The 23788-nt window shown below is 36.6% G+C and overlaps 2 protein-coding genes across 4 annotated transcripts in view; one reads left to right on the forward strand and one right to left on the reverse strand.

Moving 5' to 3' along the window:
• LOC109842103 (two pore calcium channel protein 1) overlaps positions 1–2550 on the reverse strand; it is a 44610-nt gene extending 42060 nt beyond the window's left edge. Inside the window, exon 1 of the mRNA XM_020411015.1 lies at positions 2545–2550. Coding sequence (XP_020266604.1) covers positions 2545–2550 — 6 coding nt within the window. The remainder of the gene's footprint in view (positions 1–2544) is intronic.
• Positions 8675–23788, forward strand: part of LOC109839981 (DNA-directed RNA polymerase III subunit RPC3) — a 25892-nt gene continuing 10778 nt past the window's right edge. For 2 of the 3 annotated variants that reach the window (XM_020408455.1, XM_020408454.1), the window contains exons 1-9: positions 8675–8766; positions 8838–9006; positions 9106–9224; positions 9962–10049; positions 16401–16528; positions 17162–17323; positions 19353–19460; positions 21774–21938; positions 23362–23467. In XM_020408455.1, the coding sequence (XP_020264044.1) occupies positions 8698–8766; positions 8838–9006; positions 9106–9224; positions 9962–10049; positions 16401–16528; positions 17162–17323; positions 19353–19460; positions 21774–21938; positions 23362–23467 (1114 nt within the window). In that variant the 5' untranslated portion in view covers positions 8675–8697. The remainder of the gene's footprint in view (positions 8767–8837; positions 9007–9105; positions 9225–9961; positions 10050–16400; positions 16529–17161; positions 17324–19352; positions 19461–21773; positions 21939–23361; positions 23468–23788) is intronic. The other variant, XM_020408456.1, reaches the window with a different exon arrangement.

The following is a 23788-nucleotide window of genomic DNA, read 5'->3' on the forward strand; positions in this document are numbered from 1 at the left end:
CAGACCCTCATGCATGATCCGATCGATGTGAAATTTGGAGGGTAGCTTCTACACTCGTCGTTCCTAATTCGGAACGGTGGAGATTGCTTTCTATCGGTTAGATTTGGAGATATGAAGGTTTTACCGAAGCTACTCGTTCCAGGAGTGCAGAGAAAAGTCACTTTTGCACAGCAGTGATCGGCGTGATGATCGGACCCTCATCCGTGGTCTGATCAACGTGAAACTTGGAGTGTAGCTACTACACTCGTGGTTACTAATTCTGAACGGTGGATCTTGATTTCTATCGGTTGGATTTGAAGATATAAAGGTTTTACCGAACCTATAAAGGACTGGCGGAGCTTTTTTGAGATCGGCCAAAGAGAGAAAGAGATCAGCTACTCTTTTGAAATGATTGAACTTGCTTTGTTATCATCAACTCTTTTTAGAGTTTCCCTAACTCGATCAGAGTTTTAAAACTTGCTTAGCAAGTTCTTCTGATCAACAATTGATCAACCATTCTTGGCTAAAAGGATTATTAATCCTTTCTGAAATTAACTCTTTCAAAAGAGTTTCTTAACTCGGCTAGAGTTTCAAACTTATTCAGATAAGTTCTCTTCAATGTCCTACAGGGGTTGATCGGTTTCTAGCAGAAAAACCGCATAGGGTTGAGGTGAGCTGGCATCAAAACCGCCTAAGGTCAACAAATCTCAGCAGTTCAACAGTACGAAGAAGAAGATCTTTTGAAGATCAAAGAACTGATCAACGATCAGTCAATCGAATCCCGGAGGATTTCTTCATCAACGGCATAATCCACTTGGCAATTAACCGAATCTTCGGTTTCAGCAACTCTGTCACAGAGTTTTAACTCGCTCTGAGTTTATTTCTGAAACTCATTTAAGAGTTCGTGATTAAGCTTGCAATCCAAGCTAATCACATAAAATCAGACCTTCGGTTTTCAACAACTCTTGTCAGAGTTTTCAACTCGTTCTGAGTTCTTTATACTCGTCAAGAGTTCTAAACCGAAGTCATCAAGCACTTCAACTGTTCCAGTGAAGAAGGACGGTCGGATCGTCAACGGAGAGCAAATTCGACGCGATCAATCAAAGGAAGCACTCCACCGCTACCAAGAAGAACCCAGTTTTAAACAAAGGGGAGAATCAAATTCATTCTCCTCTCTTTTGTAATCGGAATCCAAATTGTAATCGATTTTGAGAGGAATACAAGTCAAATTTTTCTTTCATTGTCTTTTTACTGCAAATTTCCAACAAACACTCCCCCGTAGCCTTGTCAATTGTCATGGTTAGGCGACTAAACATTACATAAAATAATCGGGGTTGAAAACCCCGACCATTTTGAAGTGCCAACTTGAAATGGCCGGGGATCCTAACCCCGTCCATTTAGCAGAGACTAGAACCAACCCATGAAATAGTTGGGGTTGCCAACCTCGGCTATTTAGCAGAGACTCCCAGCTCGAAAATCGGGAAGGGGCTAAGTCATGAAATTGTCGGGGTTGCCAACCCTGACTATTTGTGGTGGGTCTCGCCCCCTTGTATATACTAACTGAAACCATTTCTCTCCAAAATCCTGATTTTTCTCCTCTCCAACTCTGGTCTCTCTCTCTCTCTCTCTCTCTCTCTCTCTCTCTCTCTCTCTCTCTCTCTCTCTCTCTCTCTCTCTCTCTCTCTCTCTCTCTCTCTCTCTCTCTCTCTTTCTTTCAGCTACCTACCCACTTCTCCCAACCCTATTTTGCAGAAGAAATTCATCATGAAAGTTTGCTTAAGATATTTAGGGTAATTTCTCTTCCTTCTCTCTTCTTTTAACATGAAAAAATCTAGGGTTTTCTATCAAAATACAATTTCTAGGGTTTGAAATTTATTATTAATCACTCTATTTGTTATGGTTCAAATGCTTTGTATGTTGATTGTTGTAATTTAAATTAAATTTCTAGGGTATAAAATGCTCAATTCCAGGGTTTAGGATTTTTATTTTGGGGTTTAGGGTTTTTGGTTAAAATTATATGAGATTATTTGCATCTTGGGTTTTCCTCTCATATTCAATGTCCTAATAAATTTTTTAAAATTTTTTTGTATTTAAATGATATAATCTTTTTTGCATAGGTTGAACAATATGATTTTTATTGCTTGCTCTTATGGTGGGAAAATTAATTATGGAATAAATAATATGTCAATGTACGTCGGAGGGGTAATGATGTTGTTAATGATCTCAGAATCATATAGTTAATGTGACTTGATTAAGGAATTACACCGAGTTACGAAAATTGACCCACAAGAGTACCGCCTAAAAATAATATGCAATTGGCCCATAACTTTTGATAGAACGTTTGCAGTTGAGATCTCAAATGATCATCATATGAGTATTATGTTTAATTTGAGCAAGTCGCAACCAACGATAGAATTGTTTATTGAAAAGTTGCTATATAGTTCGTGCCAGATATTCAAACCTCTAGGAGATTCTCACGCATGCTAGATTTGGGAGTTGAGTTTAATGATTTTTTTTCTTCTTCGAGTAAAATGGAGCGGACTCAATTTTAATATCTAAGTGTACCTTCATTCGGGGGAACGTCAAATGTCATGAACAATAACGTCCCTTATGAAAATATGAGGCCATTAAGAGAGACAATAATTGAAGAGGATGAAAGAAGCAATGACTCTGAAGGTGAAGAGCAAGATAGTTCACCAATTAATAGCATGCAATTTGTGACTGAAGATGTTGAAGAGAATCTGAATTGGCCTAATGAGGCTTATGCTAATAATGAATATATTGAGTACGAAGAACCACGAGTTTAAAGATGATGAGTGGATTCATTCTTCCACGGTACAAGATATGTGCATTGACCAAAGTTCAACTTATAGAAGAGATGATGACGTCCCTTTCAGAGTTGGAGATTTATTCAAGACTATAAGGACCAATTGGTTGATGCTATTCGTGATTACTCAATCAAAAAGAATGTCAAATTCAAGCAAGTTAAAAGCAATCACACAAGTTATGATACAATCTATTTTATGAATACACAAAGGAAAGGTTAGGCGGAGAGAAATGAAGTTGATTACGTATGTCATTGGAAGTTATATTTATTTGCCGGAAAGAAACATAATGGACATTTTAGAATCACAGAATACTACGGTGTTCATGCATATAGCAATCCGATATTAGAGCAAGATCACAGTGGTGCATCTGCCTCTTACATAGCCCGGTTGATTATGCCAGAATTAAAGATGAAGCTTGAACTAGCTCCCCATAATGTAATTGAGAGAGTGCTAGATACGAAGCTCATTGAAATATTATATAGTAAAACATGGAATGCAAGGAGAACTGTGATAACAAAAAAATTTTGGTGATTAGGAGAAGTCTTATGCGATACTTCCTCAATATCTTGATGCGATCAAAAGAAGCAATCCTGGATCTGAATACAAACTCATAACCAAAGAGATCAATCCGGGAGTTCATCAATTCATCCCTGTATTTTGAGCATTTGGTCCTTCAATCGAGAGATTTAAATTTTTTCGGCCAGTTCTTAGTATTGATGACACACACTTATATGGTAAATATAAGGGTGTATTGCTTGTTGCTACAAGAGTAGATGTAGATGGTGGCTTATTTCCTTTGGCCTTCGCAGTTGTAGAGGTCGAGAATAATAAAAATTAGGAGTGATTTTTTCCCTTCATTCAATTATATATTTTTAATGTGTAGCATCCTAGGAAAATTATTTTTATATCCGATAGAATGAAAGGTATTTCTGAAGCATTGTATAGGAGATTTGACTCTCATCACCATCACCGCTATTACTTAAGACATATTAGAGCTAATTTAAAAAAGAGCTTTGGTCAGATACATTTACAACCTTCTTTAGCAATCAGATTGTACATATTAGAGCTAATTTTATAGACTCAATAACTATTTTGTCAAGCGACAAGAGGATAGAGCAAAGTGGGTGATGTTATTTACACTAAAAAATGAAGAGATTGTGGGGTCTCGTGTCACGCAGGCGAGATCAATGAAGATTGTTAGATTTGCTATAGATGAATGACAGGTTATAGACAAACACAGTTATAATTACACAGTCAATTTACGAGGGACACAATATACATGCACTTGTAACATGCCACAATTGCAAAAATTGTCATGTTTACATGTTATAGTGGTTACGTCCAAGAAATTTATGGGTGCAAATACTTCGTATTACACATACACTTTTGAGTGTTATCAATCAAGCCACCATAGAAATTCATACAAGCAGTGTTTCCATCCCAATATAGATAATCGTTACTAGCCACCCTATAACAGGCCACATGTGTTACCTCCTGAATATAAGAGACAAGACAGACGTCCGTGATCAGTACGTATAAAAGGTACGATGGATGAAGGAAGGGAAGGAACGCCAAAGAAAAATAGACGTGGATATTGCAGATAACCAGACCATAATAGATCCCATTGTCCTACCAATCCAAATAAATAGCAATTAATAGGTATAATTTATTTAATTTATAATTTTATTTACTTCCTTTGTAAGTCAATGCGTATATATAAATTCTGTAATTTACTTCTAATTCTAATTTATCATACGTCATAATATTGACACATTATATCTTCGTATGTGTAGATATTTACAGTATGGAGGCAGGTCCATTGACATATCGGGTCTTTATGATCAAGATCGACACTGATCCGTGAAGATAGACTATGGGGAGGGAAATTACATTTTTATTATTTTTAATCATTTCAAATTTTCAATGTTCTTACTGTTACTGAACATTTACACTGTTTAATATATGTAGACCCCGAGTATTACTATTGTTGATCATACTCGTGCACATTCGAGTTGGGATTTGACGGATCCACGTGTTCAATATTATGTTCGTCAAGCAAGATTTTTTGAATGTTCACAAATAAAATGGGTAAAATTCGATTGGCCTCTCTTGACGGTATTGATTGAATGATGGAGGCCCGAGTCAATTACATTTCACATGCGTCAAGGAGAGTCGACTATTACTCTGCAGGATATTGGGGTTTTACTTGGCCTCAAAGTGGATGGAGGTGCTGTTACGGGTACCGATGACTTCAAGTGGATAGAAGCGTGTGAACGATTGCTGGGTTAAGCTCCTAATATGAAGGGTGGTAAGATCAAGCTCGAGTGGTTATGAAATAATTATATGAATGTACCGATCGATGCAACTGATAAGATCGTCAAGAGCTATGTCCGTGCATATATACTCCATATGATCAATAACGTTCTATTTCCAGATTCTACTAAGGATTCAGTGCAAGTTAGATGATTGCTACTTCTTGAGGATCTTGAGGAGTATGGAGAGTTATCCTGGGGGAGTGCAGTATTTAGCTTATCTCTACAGGGAGATGACAAAAGTGGCACTCGTGCAAAATAAAGAATTCAAATGTTGCCTCACTTTGTTGCAAATATGGTCATGGGAGTGATGGTATTTGGGAACACTAGATTTGAGGGAGACCCGCGCTCTCAATGGCCAGATTTCGTTAGGATGCAGGTATATTAGTTTGTAATAGATATGATTACTGTTCGTTGGAAAATTTGTGAAATAAAAATGGAAGAACTGTGTTTGATTTTATTCTCTCTAACTACTTAGAAAAAGAATATTTTTAACTCTCTTAATCTCAATTACAATTTGGATTTTCTGATTACAAAAGAGAAGAGAATTGATATGAATTCTCCCCTTTGTTTAAAACTGGATTCTTCCTGGTGGCGATGAGATGCCTCCCTCAAATACTCGCGTCGAGTTTGCTTCTCGTTGACGATCCGAACGTATTGTTTCACTAGAACGTAGTCTTCTCCTCACGATTTGACGCTGTGGAGAACTTGTGTGGTAAGTTTTAAAGAACTCTTGATAAGTTGATAACTCTGAACGAGTTTGAAACTCTATGAAAGAGTTGATTTAACCGAAATCAGTTTGTAAGCCAAGGATGAAGAAAGCTCCTGTTTTTGATCTCCAAAGCTCCAGCAATTCCCCTAAAAAGCCAGGCGAAGATCTTTTCTTTTTGGCCAAAACCCCAGGCCCCGAACTCAGTTGAGTTTACTCCTATTTATAGGGGATTAAGGGGTGTAACCGCTCCATTAATTCGCTCCTAAGTGGGGCTGAATGGGGTGTAACCACTCCCTTAAACTACTCCCCAAATCGTGAGGAAAACAAAAATCGTTTAGTTCGTACTTTGAATGAGTCAAATGCCAGTCTGGGCAATCTGGATCCGAACTCTGTGTTTTAGACTTGAAACACAGAGTTGGGCCTGTTTTTGGCTGAAAACACCGTGTTCGCACAGCGTTGTAAATATAAAATGCAGAGTTAGGACGCAGAGATGAACTCCGTGTTTTGAGTCCACGAACTCTGCGTTTTTAATTAGAGCGCTGGGGATGACCTCTGTGTTTTAACTCTGAAACGCGGGATGACCTTTGTGTTTTGATGTTGTAACAGGGATGACCTCTGCGTTTTGATGGTGTAACACAAGGATGACCTCTGCGTTTTGAGGTTGTAATGCAGGGAGGACCTCTGCGTTTTGAGATTGTAACGCATGGAGGACCTCTGCGTTTTGAGTCTGAGACGCATAGATGATTTGAAGAGACAGTCAATTTGTAGTCTCTTTTGCTAGAGCGTTGCAAAGACCGTCATCTTATAATTTTCGTCTTGGCTCCTTGAATATATGAAAGCTGTCAAATTGTAACTTCTATCGTCGGTGTTTGATGGGGATTAGCTATCCGCTGTTATTTTTAGACAACCTACAATTACATGTAATTTTATACATTTATTTCAATACATACTAACCATTTGTATATCAAATAGATGGAATGTTTCCAGATATTGGCAAACCTCCCCAAAGGGTCACAAAAACTTTTACCGGAACGAGCTTGATTAAATGGAGGATGAACATGTATAAAATCATAATATCTAAATATATTCAATTAATACATCATTTGTTACTGATATGTAAATTTATATAATCTTCTTTATAGGTCAAGTGGATGCCCGATGAACTGGTTTTAGCTTCACTACCAGATTTTTGCAGAGATGGTGAAGATATATGGCGTGCTCGAGTACTGATTATATATTTTGAGATTGTCGAAATGCACGTGCCTAACCATGTGCTCCGACAATTTGGATTAAAACAACATATTCCAGATCCTATAGAAAGAATATAGCGAAATCCCCGAAAAGGAGCACATCATCAAAATTGGGAGATAATTCGTCATGCTTACATTAAGAATTGAAAGTTGAGGGAGGAAGTTGTAGTGATGGAGAGGGTTGACGCACCAGAACTAGATGTGTACCTACGGCGGTATTGGGGGATTACTCGCCGATGGATATTTCTTGAGAACAAAGCACCTTAGGAGTACATACCGAGAGGTCCAGTTGAGAGAGAGTTGGTAAGTGTATAAACAAAATATACAATTTATTTTATGTTTTTTATTTTATTATCATCCACTTGCTAATAATCCTCTTTCGTTTTTTATCTTATAGGTACAAGAACTCGATGAGGTTGCTTCTACTGCACCTGATGAATGATGAATTGAGATCGACTACCGAGCCAAGGATGAGGAACGCGTTTGTTCGCATCATAGGAAAGATTCAGTCCGCTCTTAGAAGGACACGTAATGCAAATCGTAATGGACGTGAGGAGCGACTCATAGGGTACGAGCGTCGACGGGTCCGAGGACACACGAGAGCAGGCTCAAGTCGTGCACATGATGAAGCTAGAGGCTCACGGCAAGCTTAAGCCGGATGTTCGCAGCAGGTTCAAGTCGATGAGGATGCCATGTGTTCACAAGTTCACACACAACCGGACGTTGAAATCATTCAAGCTCATGTTGAAGGTGAACGTGGAAAGGGGAGAGGAGAGAGAGAGAGAGAGAGAGAGAGAGAGAGAGAGAGAGAGAGAGAGAGAGAGGTTGAGTGTTTATGTTTGAAATGCTATGATGTTTATGTTTGATATGCTACTGTGACTTGATTATGGTTGGATTTTTAGTAAGTGAATTGAATGTTACATTTTTGTTAAAGATTTGTTATAGATGTAATAATTATATAAAGATATGTGTTTATTTATGTTTGAAATTGATTATAGATTGATAAATGTGTAGCTAGTGAGTTGGTGTTAAACTTGTGGATTAATATGTATTAGCAGGAGATGAGATTTTTCAGCAAATTATGGGCTGGAAAGTCTCTGCCAAATGATCGGGGTTGGGGTTGGGAACCCCGATCATTTTTTATGAGGGGCGGCACAGGCTTTGCCAAACAGTCGTGGGTGGGAACTCCGACAAAATTAGTCGGGGTTTCATACCCCGACTTATTTAGTGGTCTAACCACGAGAGGGCTGGGGAGGTGCTAATTAGTCGGGGTTGACAACCTCGACTAATTAGAATCACACTTTTTTTTAAACGACCTATTTTCTGACCATAAAACTGACGTGACGAGAAAGTGTTACAAATGTATTACTGTAACACCCACATAAGATAATAATAAAGGTCTTGCATCCGCAGTGAAATGTTAGAGCGTTCCAACGACGACACTTGTGCCGCAACTAGACTCGCGTCGCGGGCAACAATTTGAGCTGCAGCGACAGAGCGAATCGGCACGCATAACATAGAACCCGACCCAATAATCCCAACCCGACCCGTTTGGAGCCCTTTCCGAGCTTTCTCTCATGCCCGCCTCCCCGACGCCGAGAGAGTTCGAAGCCATCATGGTGGCAAGGCACGGCATTCAGCTCGCCGTCTTCCTTATCAAATCCCACTTCGGCGAACTCGTCTCTGTAGATACCCCCCCTGCCCTCTCTCTCGCCCCTCTTATTTGATCTCAACTCAATTTTATTTCCTTTTTCAGAAAGTATGCGAGTGCCTCCTCAATCGAGGATCCCTCTCGTTTCAAGAACTGGTTCGTTTCGCCGAGCTCGATCCCGACGATAAATCCAGGAACAGCCTCCTCGTCAAGAAATCCCTCCTCGTCCTCATCCAGCACAACTGCGTCCAGGCCTTCTCTGTTCCTAAACTAGGTTTTTTTTTAATTTTTTTTTAATTTTTACTGTTTTTAAAGAATCCATTTGCGCGTAGTTATTATTTTTGATTTTAATTTTTATGCATGCTTCGCGCAGGTGGACCTGGAGGGTTGCCGAAGCTTCAGACCAAGTATATGATACTGTTTGATAATGTTCTTCATCGGTTGAGGTTTGCGAAGTTCTTGGCTATTGTGAGAAATGACCTTGGTCCAAAGGTTAGTATTATATTGTGCTGGGGTTTTGATATTTTGGTTGATCATAGGTTGTGGCGTACTTTTCCAAACAAATATGGTTACTGAATATTTTCGAGGGGCATATTTAATGAGATTATTGATGATCAATGTGATTATTGTCATTGTTGTGAGCAACTCAGAACACGCATGCCTCTTATTTCTCTCTGAATCTCGTTAATGTAGTCTTAAATTTGCCGAAAGCCTTGGAGCTTTCTGAAAGTTTGCTTGACGTCTTACTTAAGTAACACGTCAATCACTAAATATTTTGAGCATTCATACGAGTAAACTGCATGATTATTTTCTTTTAAAATAAGGACCACATGTATGCTTTTCGAGCCAGTAGTTAGAGGACTGTTTTGAAAATACACTCCCAATGAATATTACAGATTGAAAGAATCATTTCAGGCTTATAGATCTTGTAGAAGATTCGATGACCTAATTTGTCTGCGCTTCTGCCCATCTGAGAGGTGTTTTCTCCCCTTTTTAATTTGGTTCAGTTTCTCGAATCTCTTCATATCTAGAAACTGACTATACCAACAAAATATATGACGTGAATAAAGACTCCCTTCATTGCAGGCTTTCAGTTATTTGTTTGTAATGTTTTGCTATGATTTGGACTAGACTTTAGTATTTCTAACAGTGAAGTGACTGATGAGCAACCAAGCTCCACATGTTTTTCTTTCTTGTTATTTACAAGTATATTTTGCATTTTTTTGCAGTGTGAAGCTCTTCTCGAGGGTTTACTTCAACATGGCAGGCTTACTTTTGACCAACTTGTGCTTCGAGCAACTTCAAAGCAACCTGAAGGTATAAATAATTTCTCCCTTCCATGTGAGTTGGGGGTTTCTTAGAACAATATATTGATCTATTTGATTTCTCAAAAGACCCTGTCAATTTCTATAGTAATCTCAACCCTTGAATTTACTTTTCTTGGCACAAATATTAGACTCATTATTGACAACAGGATCTGTATAGATATCTATAAGACATGAGCATAAGTTAAAAAACATAAAATGACAATGTTTAGTATCTTAAACATACAACTCAAGATGTCAGAAACTTGGAAATGAATTCTAGTTAACGTCAATGCAGGTAAACAACAAATCCCTTTCTCTCTTTTTTTTAAAAACCAAACCATGATCCTTGGGTGGTCACCTTCCAGTTATCGAATCCCACTCTACCTAGCAAGCTAGGCCAGCACTAACAATGCACATCCTATTAACTGAAGAAAATTGCAAAACAAATTATGACACTCCTTAGTGAGTACTTATATGCATAACTGGTCATGAGATCTCATAGAAGAAAAAAAATTCATAGAATGAAGCACCAGGTTTGCAACTCAACTCTTCATTTAAAAAAAAAAAAAGAAGAAGATTACAGAAATCAAAAGATATGCCAACGATGGAATGAGATATGATCAATATATTAAATATAAAAAATATGGGAAATATCGGATGGCCAGAATCCATATCGGATTGTTGAAAGTGTGGATATATCGGGGATATGTAAAAAATACACGATGTCCAATCGGATGATGTTCATATGTAACATAACATTGTAATATGTAATCAAAACATATTTAATATATTCTAAACATGAAAATCTGCATCGTGAATAATGATATACGACGTTTAGAGACATTAGATACAGGTAGAGGTCAGAGAGAAGATATGAACAGAGGAGAGAGAGGAAGATAAAGAGAGAAGGTTGAGAGAACGGAGAGGGAAGTTGAGAGAGAGAAAGAGGAGAGATGAAGAGAGACAGAGGGGTTTGAGGAGGAGCTGAGAGAGAATTGGAGAAGAGAGAGAGTGAGAGGAGAGAGAGAGAGGAGAGAGATTAGTACCGAGGTCGCCTAAAGCGTTTTTTGAGTTGGAATGCCGAACGAAGGAGGAGAAATATGAGATTGACTAGGAATTTAAGGCATTTGATTTGTTAATTTATTAAGTTTTTGGGTCTGGTGGGAACAAAAACCAAACCTAAATTCAATAACCATTTCATTTGGATATTAGCCAATATCGGCCAATAAAGAAATATCGACCGATATTTTCAATATATCAGAAAAAGTGATAAAAAAATCAAAAAACGATATTTTTTTTCATAAATATCGTATCGGAAGGGCATCCAAACCGATATATCAGCTGATATAGTGATATATCGCCGATATTTAATACATCGGATATGATCATGAGTTTCTGTACCTTCTGCGCTAAGTAGGAATTCTAATTTTGGATCCATCTTCGATGGATCAAATGTTTAGCCACCGACCTCCGAGCACAACAAAAGTAAATCTTTCTGGCATGCACCTAGGACAAAGTTCTGATCCACAAAGTGTTAGAAGCGACATAATAAACTCCTTGACCTGTGTGGTGTTGAACATTTCTTTTAGACCATGCCTGCAACTTCACTTTAGAAATAATGAGTTATAAAATGAGGGAATCTGTGGATTGTCACCTACTACTACTAGACATCAATATGAAGCTAAAGAGAAGGGTTTCTATGGCGATCTGAGATAATATATCATCGCTCAATGAATTTCAATCATGAGACAATGAGTCTAATAAGAAAAGAACTCAGCATACGAATTTGAAATTTCAGCCCTTGCCTGGATCCGTCTCTAGTTTTTAATAGAACCCTGAATCCCTAATGGGAGTACGAGAGCTGTGTGAATGATGGACAACAGATAGTTTGGATAGGTCTAGGATACGTTTTTCCTTATAATATGAGTTGGGTTAGATTCCTATATAATATCACATATATTTAGTTATATTATGAGTCATTTTTTATTTTCTACATGTGGGTCTGTATCTTCTTGTTTCTACATTAAGAGTGGAAAGTTCTTTATCCTTTAGAAAGTTAATTTATCATCTGTTAATGTTAATTTATCATTGTTCCATAGTTTCATTAATATACTTGCATTCAGGATTAAGGGGTCTAGATATTTTTTAGGTTTAACAAGTTGGTTTGCTATGGTTTTCAATCTTTCTTATGAGGTTTCAGTTTGTAGTCTTCGTCTTGTCTTTTGTATAAATTGGTTCTAAGCTAGAAAATAATGATTGAAGTAGGGGCAACATTAGTGATCACAATGGTGGAAAGTAGTTGCAAGAGATGAGTTATAGGAAAAGTTTGAACTTTGAGCAAGACATAATTTATTGTGGACAAGTTAAAATATTTGACATGAAAATCTATGAAAAATCTAGTTTATTATGTATTACGGATAAGTTGATACCTGTAGACTCGTACAAAGCCATATCTTCTATACTAATGAAACTGAGGTACCTCATCTGTCTAAGATATATATATCAGTAGGAAAATTTTATTTCGAAGAAAATTGTTGCAATATAATGATAAAAAATTCATATTTTATTAGGAAGTTCATGGATGACAATAAAGAAGGTAAAATGTTTAAGCTAGGTATTGCAATGTTTTAAAAAGGTATTATGGATTGTTTTATACTCGATGAAGTATTTTCCCACATCCAAATCTAAAGTGATGAAGGACAATAGAGTAAATACCAAAGATCCAATATATCCATAACATAAAGTTTCTCATAAACCCGATGATGTGGTTCGCTTTGGTCCTTGTGGAGATTAAGAATTTTCTGCTGGCTTGAGGATTAACAAACATTTGAGAATTGCTTAAAATAATGTCAATGTTTTCAAAAACAGTCGAGGCGTCGGCCTAGGCCTAAGCGGTACCCACTCCGGTCGCTTAAGTCTTGGGAGTGTCTAGCGAAGCATGGGCCGCTACGCGGACTGCACCTCTTAGGCCTTGGTCGTGATTTCCTCCATAATTACCTCCATATCTTCTGACCTCCGGTCTCCTCCACTAACTATGAACACCTCTTGCACCTCCTTTAAGCTTCAACAAAGCCTCCTCAGCACCAATTAACTCTCTGAAGTTTTATGTTGATTAAGTGGAGCGATTTAGAGATTTGAAAATCATTAAGAATATGGAAGAACACAAAAAATCCCCAAGGTTTGTATAAGTGACAGAAATTCCCTTAAAGATTTAAATTTTAGAACTAACACTTCAATCCCCTTCCTTGAATTTCCCTCAAACTAGTCAACATGGATATCGTGTGACTCATTTAATGACAAAAATGCCCCTGAAGAAAATGCCCCAAACTCTTGTGAGAATAATGTTTATTCTCTTCAAGGCTATTTTTGTCATTAGATGAGTCACACGAACTCATGTGGCCTTGTTTGATGAAAACTTCAATGGAGGGGTGAAAGCAAAGTTGCATGGAACCTGGTTCATTCCAGTTCACAGGACATGTATGGGAGTGTGGTACGATGCTCATCAGGAATCAGATACGAGTAGGTTTATACAATGTGTCCGGAAACATTGTACATTTTAGACTCGGTTCTTAAATGTAGGATCGGAGCTTTTGCAAGAGTCAAGTTTAAGAAGTATGCTAGTTGATATCAGTAATGGTAAAATAACCTTCAGAATCATGTTGTAATTAAGGTGTACATCCTTTATTTGCTTAATTTCTCACTCTTTGTTCTTTATTCTTTCTGAAGAGAATTTTTTTTCAAAAATTATTTGATTTGAATTTGAAATTGGGTCGCTGGAGTTAGTGAATTGGGTCGTGTTCCGCTCTGGATCTGGGACAATATAACTCAGGTCGCGATTTTCTATTGCATCCCACGTTCCTGACTTCTATGGGTGAAAATGTTAAGTTTCAAAACTTCTAGATATTTTTTCTCACTTTTACAAAATTTAGGGTGATTTTCCATATATATTTCTTAATAATAAACCGTATTTCAATACATATACTAAGTAAATGTCCTATTGACACTGTGATGGAAACTTATGATATTCAAAAGGAGAACCTGCCTTTTGGTATACTCAGATATTCATATAGCTTATTAGCCCTTATTTTTTGAGAATGTAAGTAACAAACAAAAAATTGGTCACATATTATAGTATATTATTGGGGTAAAGAAACTATTCGTATTTTTTAAATTGTTTTATTATTGAACATGGATTTTATAGTTAAGTAACTGAACATGATGACATATTCCTTCCCAGTGGAGGGGATTGGTGTATAGCAGTTCGGTTACGTTTTTAGGATTACTTTAAGAATTTTGGGTTGCAACAATTTGATTATTCATAGGAGGGGAACTATCTTTGTGTTTCAATCTGCACAGTCCCTTCAAAGCTGTGATTGCATGTCCAAACTATGCTTACAATTTTGTTTTTGCAAGTTGCTTCTATGCTATTTTGCATGATTGATGAAAGTTGTGGATTTGCCCCTAAGAAGATGCTATAAGCTGTTGATGCTGCCATTAGCCCCGAAATAACTTTCCATCAACTCGGTCTTAAATAGGTTGTTCAAAGTGGAATTTTTAATCAACTTAGTAAAGAAAGGGTTGTTCAAAGGAGGCTAGCACGTTAACACGCTCATTCTATTTGAATAAGGGAATTCCAAAATATGCAGATGTATGGGGCTTTATCAAATGCTAAACTTTTTCATAAAGACTGAAACTGGTGCAATATATATTGTTTACTTTAAGCGGTTGTTTGGTTCATTTCTTAAAATAATAGGAATAGGAAAAGGGTGATAAAATAGTGTTTTAAATGGTTTCCATGTATTTCTAGGAAAATCATTTTTTTGTTTGTTTTGATTTAGAAATATAGTGTAAACAACTTTGTGTGCTATTCTTTAGTTTGGTTCAAAAGGAAAAAAATGGGAATATAAAAATTTAACTAAAGCCTATTTTTCTATTCTTTAATTTGGTTGAACAAGGAACATTTCTAGAAAAGTAGCACCCCGTTACCTTTTGTGAGTTTCCACTCGCATGAGGACAAAATTAGTGCAAAATAATAGAGCTCAACTTTTGGTCATTTTATCAAAATTGATGCCTGATCTAATTAGTGCATTCGCAACGTAGGTTGTAATCACATAAGGGGACCTCATTTAAACGTTGCAAATGCAATGTAGATTACAATCTCGTCATGGATTACCTCACCTAAACAATGCAATTGAAATTTAGATCGCACTGTCAAATGTATACAATCATCATTGCCCGATTTTTAAAATAAAAAATGACTTGAAAATCATCAATAAGAAGGAAACTCCCAAAATAAGTGTTTAAGTTTGGCATTCTGCATTTGCAAAATTTGGTGGAGCATACAAAAAGCAGCCTTCAGAAAACCGTGAATTGCCATAAATTTCCATGCACATAAATTTCATACATATAGCGCAATCAAACTCCTTGTTTAGAAAAGCATGCAGGCAAATGTAGCACAATCAGCTCAAGATGGACATTTTAAAACATATCAGAGTCAACACAGTGTGCTAAAATCTTCAATCATGCAGACAAAATTATGCATCATGAACCAAAATATCATCATAGACGAAGCATTATATCTAGTAAATGCTCATATAATCTAGCTCCATTAGCAGCCAAATATAGAAGTAGGCATTTGGATAACTGAGTGAAATGAACGAGAGTGAAATGAACCAAAATATCATCATAAACAGAGCAAAAACCTTATTTTGTAATAATCGACGGATCTGAATAAGGAGTAGTAGTATAAAGAAGTCTGTCAAAAAATCCAGATCTGGCAGCAAGAAATCTACAAAATCACCTTCAAACAACTTCAACAGAGGGAATTCAGTTTCTTTAGCAAGAAATCCATAAAATCCAAATCCGATGGCAAGAAACCCACAAACCCTCACTCTCAGAAATTTCATGGGTCTAGCCTTCAACCAACACTATTGGAACACAAAATAGTTTAATGTAGTGTGGAGGTGGTCCATTAGGAGCAGGGCTTTCTGGAGAGGCATGAACGAAGAAGAGGGAAATGGGTTGGTGGTGACTTTAGGTTTGATCTCTCCCGGAAGAAAAGATGGAAAGGGAAAAAATATGGGAGTGGGATTTTTTAGTAGGATATAGTACCAACATGTCAGATTTCTATCCAATTTCCACCTAAAACAAGGGAAGTTTGGTTTCTACAAAATACACCCCTTTTCTCTGCTTTATAGAAACAACATTCTGTGAAAACCATGTGAAACAAAGTTTTAGGAATCCCCTGGAAAGTTTCATTTACCACTTTGCCCTTGTCAGAGTGGGTTCCACTAGTTTTCTATAAAAAAGGGTGAACCAAACTCCTCCTCGTTGTCATAAAATTCTTCTTGATACTTTGCAGCAACGCAGGATTGTGTTCGTACAAACTTCAATGAACTGGTACAATCACATTACATTGAGCGTTGTCCAAGGGCTGATCCCTTCATTGCACCAACTCCTGAAACTAAACCAGGAAGGAGAGGCAGTAAGGTAAATATAGCATGATTTTCTTTTTGTTTTGTTTTTCTCCTCATTTGGTTCTAACACTAAATTATTACTCTGATGAGAATATCCACATCTCTAGAGTCTAAAATATTCCGTTGAAACATGATGAGTTATATAAAATCACAATACTATTTTCCTTTCCACGAAGTATGGTTTCAGTAATTGCTTATCAAGTTAGACTGTTGTTACTTCAGAAGTTCTAACATTACAGGTGTTGTTAATATGTAGATGTGCATGTCCACTAATTATGTTTCTCCACATTATTTTCCAAGTTATGGCTACGCACAAGCACTGAATTAGCACTTTCATTTTCCATGTTGTAAACTTGCCTAATACTGATGCCTCATTACTTTTATTATGGATCTTACTTTTTACGACCTATGTTTTGCTTATATAGACATCAGTGGTTTTACAATTGCTTCTGCACAAATTATTTAAGTCTTAATAAAATATGTACAGAACACAAATGTACATGGTCTTTGCTCGTTTTTCAGTTTCAAACGCGTGTTCGACAAGTTAGGGGCTTTTGTAGCAGTTTTCTGCTAGTTAGTCTTGACATGATGTTCATATGGTGGATAGGAGTTCAGGTGCTAAAATATTTGGTGTATTTTTTTACAGTCTAGTGTAGAGATTCCAACTATTGAAGAACAAGCAATCCTGGCTGCATCTCTCTCAGATATTGAGAGATTTTCTGGAATTTCTCCGGCGACAAATGCCGGTGTAGAAGAAAAAGATGAAAAGTTATCGGAGCATTCTCCTAGTGTATCAGTTGGCAATAAGGTTGGTATTTTGGTTGCTTAAACTTTTCCTTCCTGGAGCTGTTCAAGCTGTTCTCTTACTATTTAAATGTTTTCATATTTTTCCTTCTTCTTGGGTCTCTGTTGCAGTCTATTAGTTAACAGCCATATAGCAGCCTTTCCTTTATCTATCTGATAGGTTTGAATAATATATCACTGATTTATTTCCAATGCAAGTTATTATATCACTGGTTTATTACCTGAAGCATTATGATGCAAGTTCTTATTTGCAAGTTATATTTTTATTGAAACGGCTGTATTCACCTCTTGAATCCTGGATTTGTTGGTGTAAAAATGTCCCTATTCACCCTGTACAAGGAGTGTGGAGGCCATAATCTTTCTAAACTCCCGCCACCTTCCTTGCCAGTGGTCATTGTATATAGGCTGCCTTTTTTGCTTCTGTTTTCTAAATGAAACTTTACAAGTTATTTGGGTTAGCAGAAAAGCTCACTTTCTTGGTTCTGGAAATGAGTTGGCTGGTCTGTCAGCTTGTAGTAATTTTTAGCAGACTTATCCATGTACTGTAATTTCTCCTATCTTTGGATGCTTTTATGTTCCTCTTGTTCATCATTATCAAAGGAAGAATATATGAAGTTTGATCCCAGCCTATCTGCATTTGCATGACTGCCATGGCTTCTGATAAATGTTACTATTTTGATGTTAAGCTGCCATTATTTTGTTATCTTGTATGTGCACTGGCTTTCCTTTCAATCCATTTGTTTTTCTTTTTTCTTGCTGTTGGACAAGCTATCCTATGTAAAAGGTTCTGGCAGAGAAAATGAAAACATTAAAATCGATCTGTTGATTGATATCAGAGTAATGATGCTATTACAATCTTGTTCAGTGATCATTCAAAGCCACCCTTAGTAGGTGTTTTATCTTCCTGTCCTAATGAAACTGGTATAATAATTCGTGGTTCTAATTTGTTACGGGGGATTAGGATCCCCCAAAAGAAGTCTAGGTTCTTTTCTTCCAAGAGGAGTTTCATTATATTGCCTAAACTTTTTCCTTGCCTATGGCTGTAAATTCCTTGTTGAAATCTGCCTTTTCCCCCCCTTTTGTTCTGGGAAGAGATGTTCAACCAGGACTTGCATCCATTACGATACATTGCCTATCAGATCTAAGACCTAGTTCTGGTCTAACTTATACTTCGGCACAAGTGCTTTTGATTTGTCATAACATAAACAACTAGAAGTTTTTCATCCCAATATTTGGATTTTGGCTACATTAATGTTTTCTCCTTTCATCTCTATTACGGCCTGTCATCTGTGTTAACTACTACCGTGTCCTTCTTTTGCTGCCTGGTTTGATTTGTGTAGGTCTACCCTTTGTTTGTGTCCCTCTATAAAAGACTATCCAACCATTGCTCTTAATTTGCACGTTGTCTGACCCCATCGCCTTTGTCCAAGCCATCTAGAGCGTGTCTCCCTCATTTTATCCTCATTTGAAGCTGGACACTAACTTTCTTACCCTATCGTTGAGTTTGTTGCAAGTTTCAGTTCAAACTTTTGGTAATTCTCAAACCAACTTAGTGGAGGAGATAGTCCTCAACCGAAATGAATGGAAGAGCTGGATTCATGTAGCTAACCCAAAAATTTGGGATAAAGACTTTGTTGTTCTTGTTTCTTGATAGATAAAGCATCTTTTGTCACATAGCTTTCATATAAGAAGCCCCTACATTTATGTGGGTATCCTACATCCACTTGGTACACCCAAAGCATATCTCCACTTTAGCAATACTGCTATGTTTCTGCAAAGAACATGCTTATCATCTCACTGCTGTAACGAGTGATCACACTGGTTTAAAAGTCATCTTTTCTAGCTCTTGGCCTTCAAGATTTTTCCTTTCAATACTTCCAAAAAAATTTGGTCATATACCCCTCAAGCATTTAAAGACTATTCAATTTATATTTCAATATTCTGTTGTTCAAATCCATTATTGTGGTTCTTAGACATATTTACAAAGACGGGTTACTGACTTCACTCATAAATTTGTTATTATTTGTTAACAGCGTAAACGTGAGATAGAGGTTGACAGTGATGTCCAAGCTACAATCTCCGAGACCGAAATTCTTTGGCGGGCAAATTTTGAGAAGTTCGTGCATTGCCTTAAAAAGAAGGTATATGATCTGAAACAACCTTAATTTCATCATCAGATTTTTTTTTTCAGTATAAATTGAAGGTGTATTAGCTTGGAATTTCATATGCATTTTAGATTATGGATCTTTTTGAAGTTAGTCTAATACTTTTAAACCTTTCCTCATGTTCCAAATTCCTGTTACCTGCTTTCCCGTGAATTCTTGCCATGAACTATGCAAGTTATGATGTGTGAACTTCATCAAACCATTATCTTGTCCCTTCTTCATGTTTGGCATTTCAAATCTCTTTTGAATTAGATTGTTATGAGATGTTTATATCTTACAAGGGCCACATGCTCTTTGACCAAAGATGCCCTCGAATATTTGTGAAACTGTCACTTCATGTCCTATATCTGCTATCTTCTGAGTTATATGATGAAATGACAGTAAATGGACTACAAGGAAATTTAAATGTGATTAGTAGCTATCTTATTTCTGTATCAATATTTTTTAATGATAACGGAGAAGGCCTTGCTGTGAGTTATAATTAATAGTTCTGTCATCTTTCTGCTTTTTTGGACATATTTCCCTGTTTATGAAATTTTGGAGTATGTTAACCTGTCACTTAGGATTAAGGAAAGTTCCTCCACTGTCAACAGTTTCTATGACGAGGAATTTCTGGTAGAGAGGGTTGACATCATGTTGACAGTCAATTGTGAAATTTTGTCAAATCTTTCACGAGGTCTTACGTTCCATATCCAACCCCATTTGACACTGAAAGGCAGCTAACGATAATGACCAAGGGAAAAGTTTTAATGGTTAGAACATGATTTGAACCGATAATAATTTGAGAAAGGCCGTCCCTATGCATGATGATGATATTTTATGTCATTGCATTTTGTTTCCAGAAATTAAAGTCTACCTATTTGGCAAACAACTTGTGATAGTCTTTGTATGTAGCAAGTAGTGAGATAAATGCTCGTAAACATGTTATAGCAATGAACATATATACTTGTACAGCTGCTTCAGTCATTCTTTACATGCATTTGTCAATTTGTAGTTTCACGTGCGAGTGATCTCCTGTTTAATTATTTATTATATTCTTTAGAGGCTGATTATGTGATACTTAAAGTCACAATGGATCTGACCTCTGCTATATGAGCGTAAGTATGTTGTTACAAGAATATGCTAATATACGGTATTTTTGGTTTCATAATGCCCAGTGTAAAGCCCTGTTTGTCCAAGGATTGATTTTTTTTTTCTTATTAATGTCTGTTACATAGTCTTTTGAGGAAATCTTCGGCTTGGATTTTAACCAACCTACAAAGACATAAGCAGTAATCGGTAAAAAAGAGTTAGACTAATGTGGATAATGTGACAATGCTGGTAATAATATTGCCAGAGATGGCACAGGAACTTCCATCAGCTCAGAGTCCTATTAAAGGTATATTGAAGATTTACAAGTTGTAAGAATGGAGATTTGTTAATCAATGATCCCTTTAAGTAAATTATGAATTAGTAATGCTTGCAATGATCTCTAAACGAGCTACCTACATCTGAGGAAGCCAGATGATGCACTTTATAAATTAGAGGAACAGATCCTTTGGGTAAAGTGACCAAAGATAGAAGTACTAGAAAGAGTTTGTTTAGCTCAAAGATAGAAGTAATAGAAAAAGTTTGTTTAGCTCAATCTTGTGGTACAGAAGAAATGACATGTGTTATGGAATAAACAATTTGATGCACTTGATTTGGCTTGTTAAGGTCCTGACAATTGCAAATAGTATAATTATGTCTCCCAAGTACAGTCATGTTTTTTACCATGACCTCATGACTCATGTAGGACTACACCACTGACTGCACCCATGATCACCGCATGGACCTCTGACAACACTTGTTTCAAATATACCTATTTTTATGGAGGTGTTATTTTCAACCAAGAAAATTTGAAGGAAGAGTTACAGATGCTAGGATTCGCCCTCAAGTCACTTGAATTTAGACATGATATAGACTCCTTGCAATGTCTCCCTAAAACCTCAATAATAAATATCTTGATTGCTGATGACATTAATTATGATCAAATTTCATTCCTGTGAATCCAGCATGGAATTATGAGCCTTTAAATTGCAATCTCCGTCCTTTTAGAGGAATGTTCTTCATTTCTTCTTTTTCTACGTGTTCTCTTGTTTTATGACAGAGAAAGAAATTGTTTCTTCTCTTCTCTCCTCTGTTAGAGTCAAGGAAAAATTTCTTACCTAAAATAGCTGGTTACAGATGTGGTGCTGTCATGAAGAGTGACGAAAATATATGTAGGAAAGAGATGAATGTGTCCCATTTAATGATTTCATTTCATTTCAGGTTACAGAAGTCACAGCTGATATAGGAGTTCACTTAGTGCAACAGAGCCACTTTGATGACAAAAAAAAAATCCAAATAACCATGCACAAGATGTACTTGGTTCGGCAAGTTGCATATGGCCATGGAGAGAGGGAAGAAATTTTAATTGAAGGATTAGATTACAAAGTAATTTTTTTCGCTTGGAGATCAAACTTTAATCCAATACAAAATCAAGCTTTGATTTGTCTTTCACTTAGCACATGAGAGACTCCGTACTAGATCAAGACTGTCCTTAATAATAATTCTTCGTTCCACCAAATTTCATGTATAGAAACTAATGCAATGTCACTTTCAATTCCTATCACCATATTGCCATGGCCGTGTGTATTCATGCTTCACTTCAGCCCACTATTTTAAATATCGGCCGATAATCGATATTATCGGCCGAGTTATCGGATTTGGGAGCTCTCCGCTAGGATAAATTGGATTTTTAATCGGTTATCGTTTTTTGTAGGTTTATCGGCGATTTATCGGCGTTATCGGCACTTATCGGCCGATAAGTAAGACTTTTTTATTGGGATTATCGGGATTATCGGGATTATCGGCCCATTTTGACTAACATTATATTTTTTCAAGGCTATGATGCAAGTTTTGCTTTCTACAATTTGTTAGTGATTCTAAACATGATGATTTATATTTTGGTATGTTTATATTTTATTAAGCATGATTAGATTATATTTTTTAATTGTTATATTATATATACACATCATTCAGTATATCACTCCGATAAATACTACTTATCCTCGATATATCCCTGATTTCCTCTATCCGATAAGGATTTTGGCCGTCCGATAAATCCCCGATAACCGATATTTAAAACCTTGCTTCAGCCTCTTCTTTGGATTATCTGAACATGTGCTATCTGCAACAGCTGATATGTAGTAGAAGTTATGTGGTTGTTTATATGGATCTTATATCTACGGTTGGATTTTGAGCAATAGTTGCGCCCTTGTGGGTAGTATGCGATAGATGGAGATGACTTTGATCTGCAGAATAAACATTGGTGTTGTTAACTTGGTTTCTACATATGTGTATGTAACGTATGTGTGTCGATTTTTGATGAATGTAAATAGTAAGAGATATAAAAAGATGCAGGCAAAACGTCAATAGATATAAATAGGGACTAAATAATTAAACATGCGAACGCAAGACATAAATTTCCAGCCCCAGTACTTAGTGCTCTCACTGACCCAGTTGAAAAGGAAGTCACAGCTGAGATGATTCGCTTAATTATTCCTCCCTTTATTAGCCTTCTGATTAAAGTTAGACAGGCTTATAATAGAAAACTCTTTCAAGGTTCCATGTATTAGCTATTTGTACATTTAACTTTCACCCTGCGTAAATCTTACATTTCTGCCTGTTTAGTCACTGTTTATTTGGTTTCAGTTAAAAATAACATTTTAAAAGTTTTTTAACATCGTCGGTTAAGGAAGCACAAAGTATCACTTTTAGGCTATAATACCTGTACAAGCTATCTTGCACGTTTTGGGCATTTCATTTATCATTCCTGTACTTGTATACTAACTCACTGTTTTTTTCTGCGTCTTAGGCTTGTGTAGAAAACATACGTTCAAGGTTGGGTGTTGATGCTGCTGTAATTTTAGAGGCAATGATAGAGTCCAATTGTGATCAGAAAGCTACAGAAAACAGTTCTGGTAACATTCTTGCTAAATAACTAGCTGGTAATGTATTGTACTAGTGCATAAGTATATCTAGGAAGACATCAACATTTGCTGTTATCGTTTTATTATTATTACCATCATCATCATTATCATCATTCTTATATATGCATCCCCATGCCCATGGCATGGGGTTGATGTCTATAGGAATTTGGATAAACGTAACTATGTTAAGCACAGCTTGCTTCTATATCAAATTTAAGCAACATCTTTGCTGGCAGGCTGATGCATAATATGGAGAAATATGTCTCAGCAGTGTCCTAAGTATGTCAAATATAAAATAAACAAATAAACATG

The sequence above is a fragment of the Asparagus officinalis genome, chromosome 5 (assembly GCF_001876935.1).
Source record: "Asparagus officinalis chromosome 5, Aspof.V1, whole genome shotgun sequence".
Taxonomy (NCBI): domain Eukaryota; kingdom Viridiplantae; phylum Streptophyta; class Magnoliopsida; order Asparagales; family Asparagaceae; genus Asparagus; species Asparagus officinalis.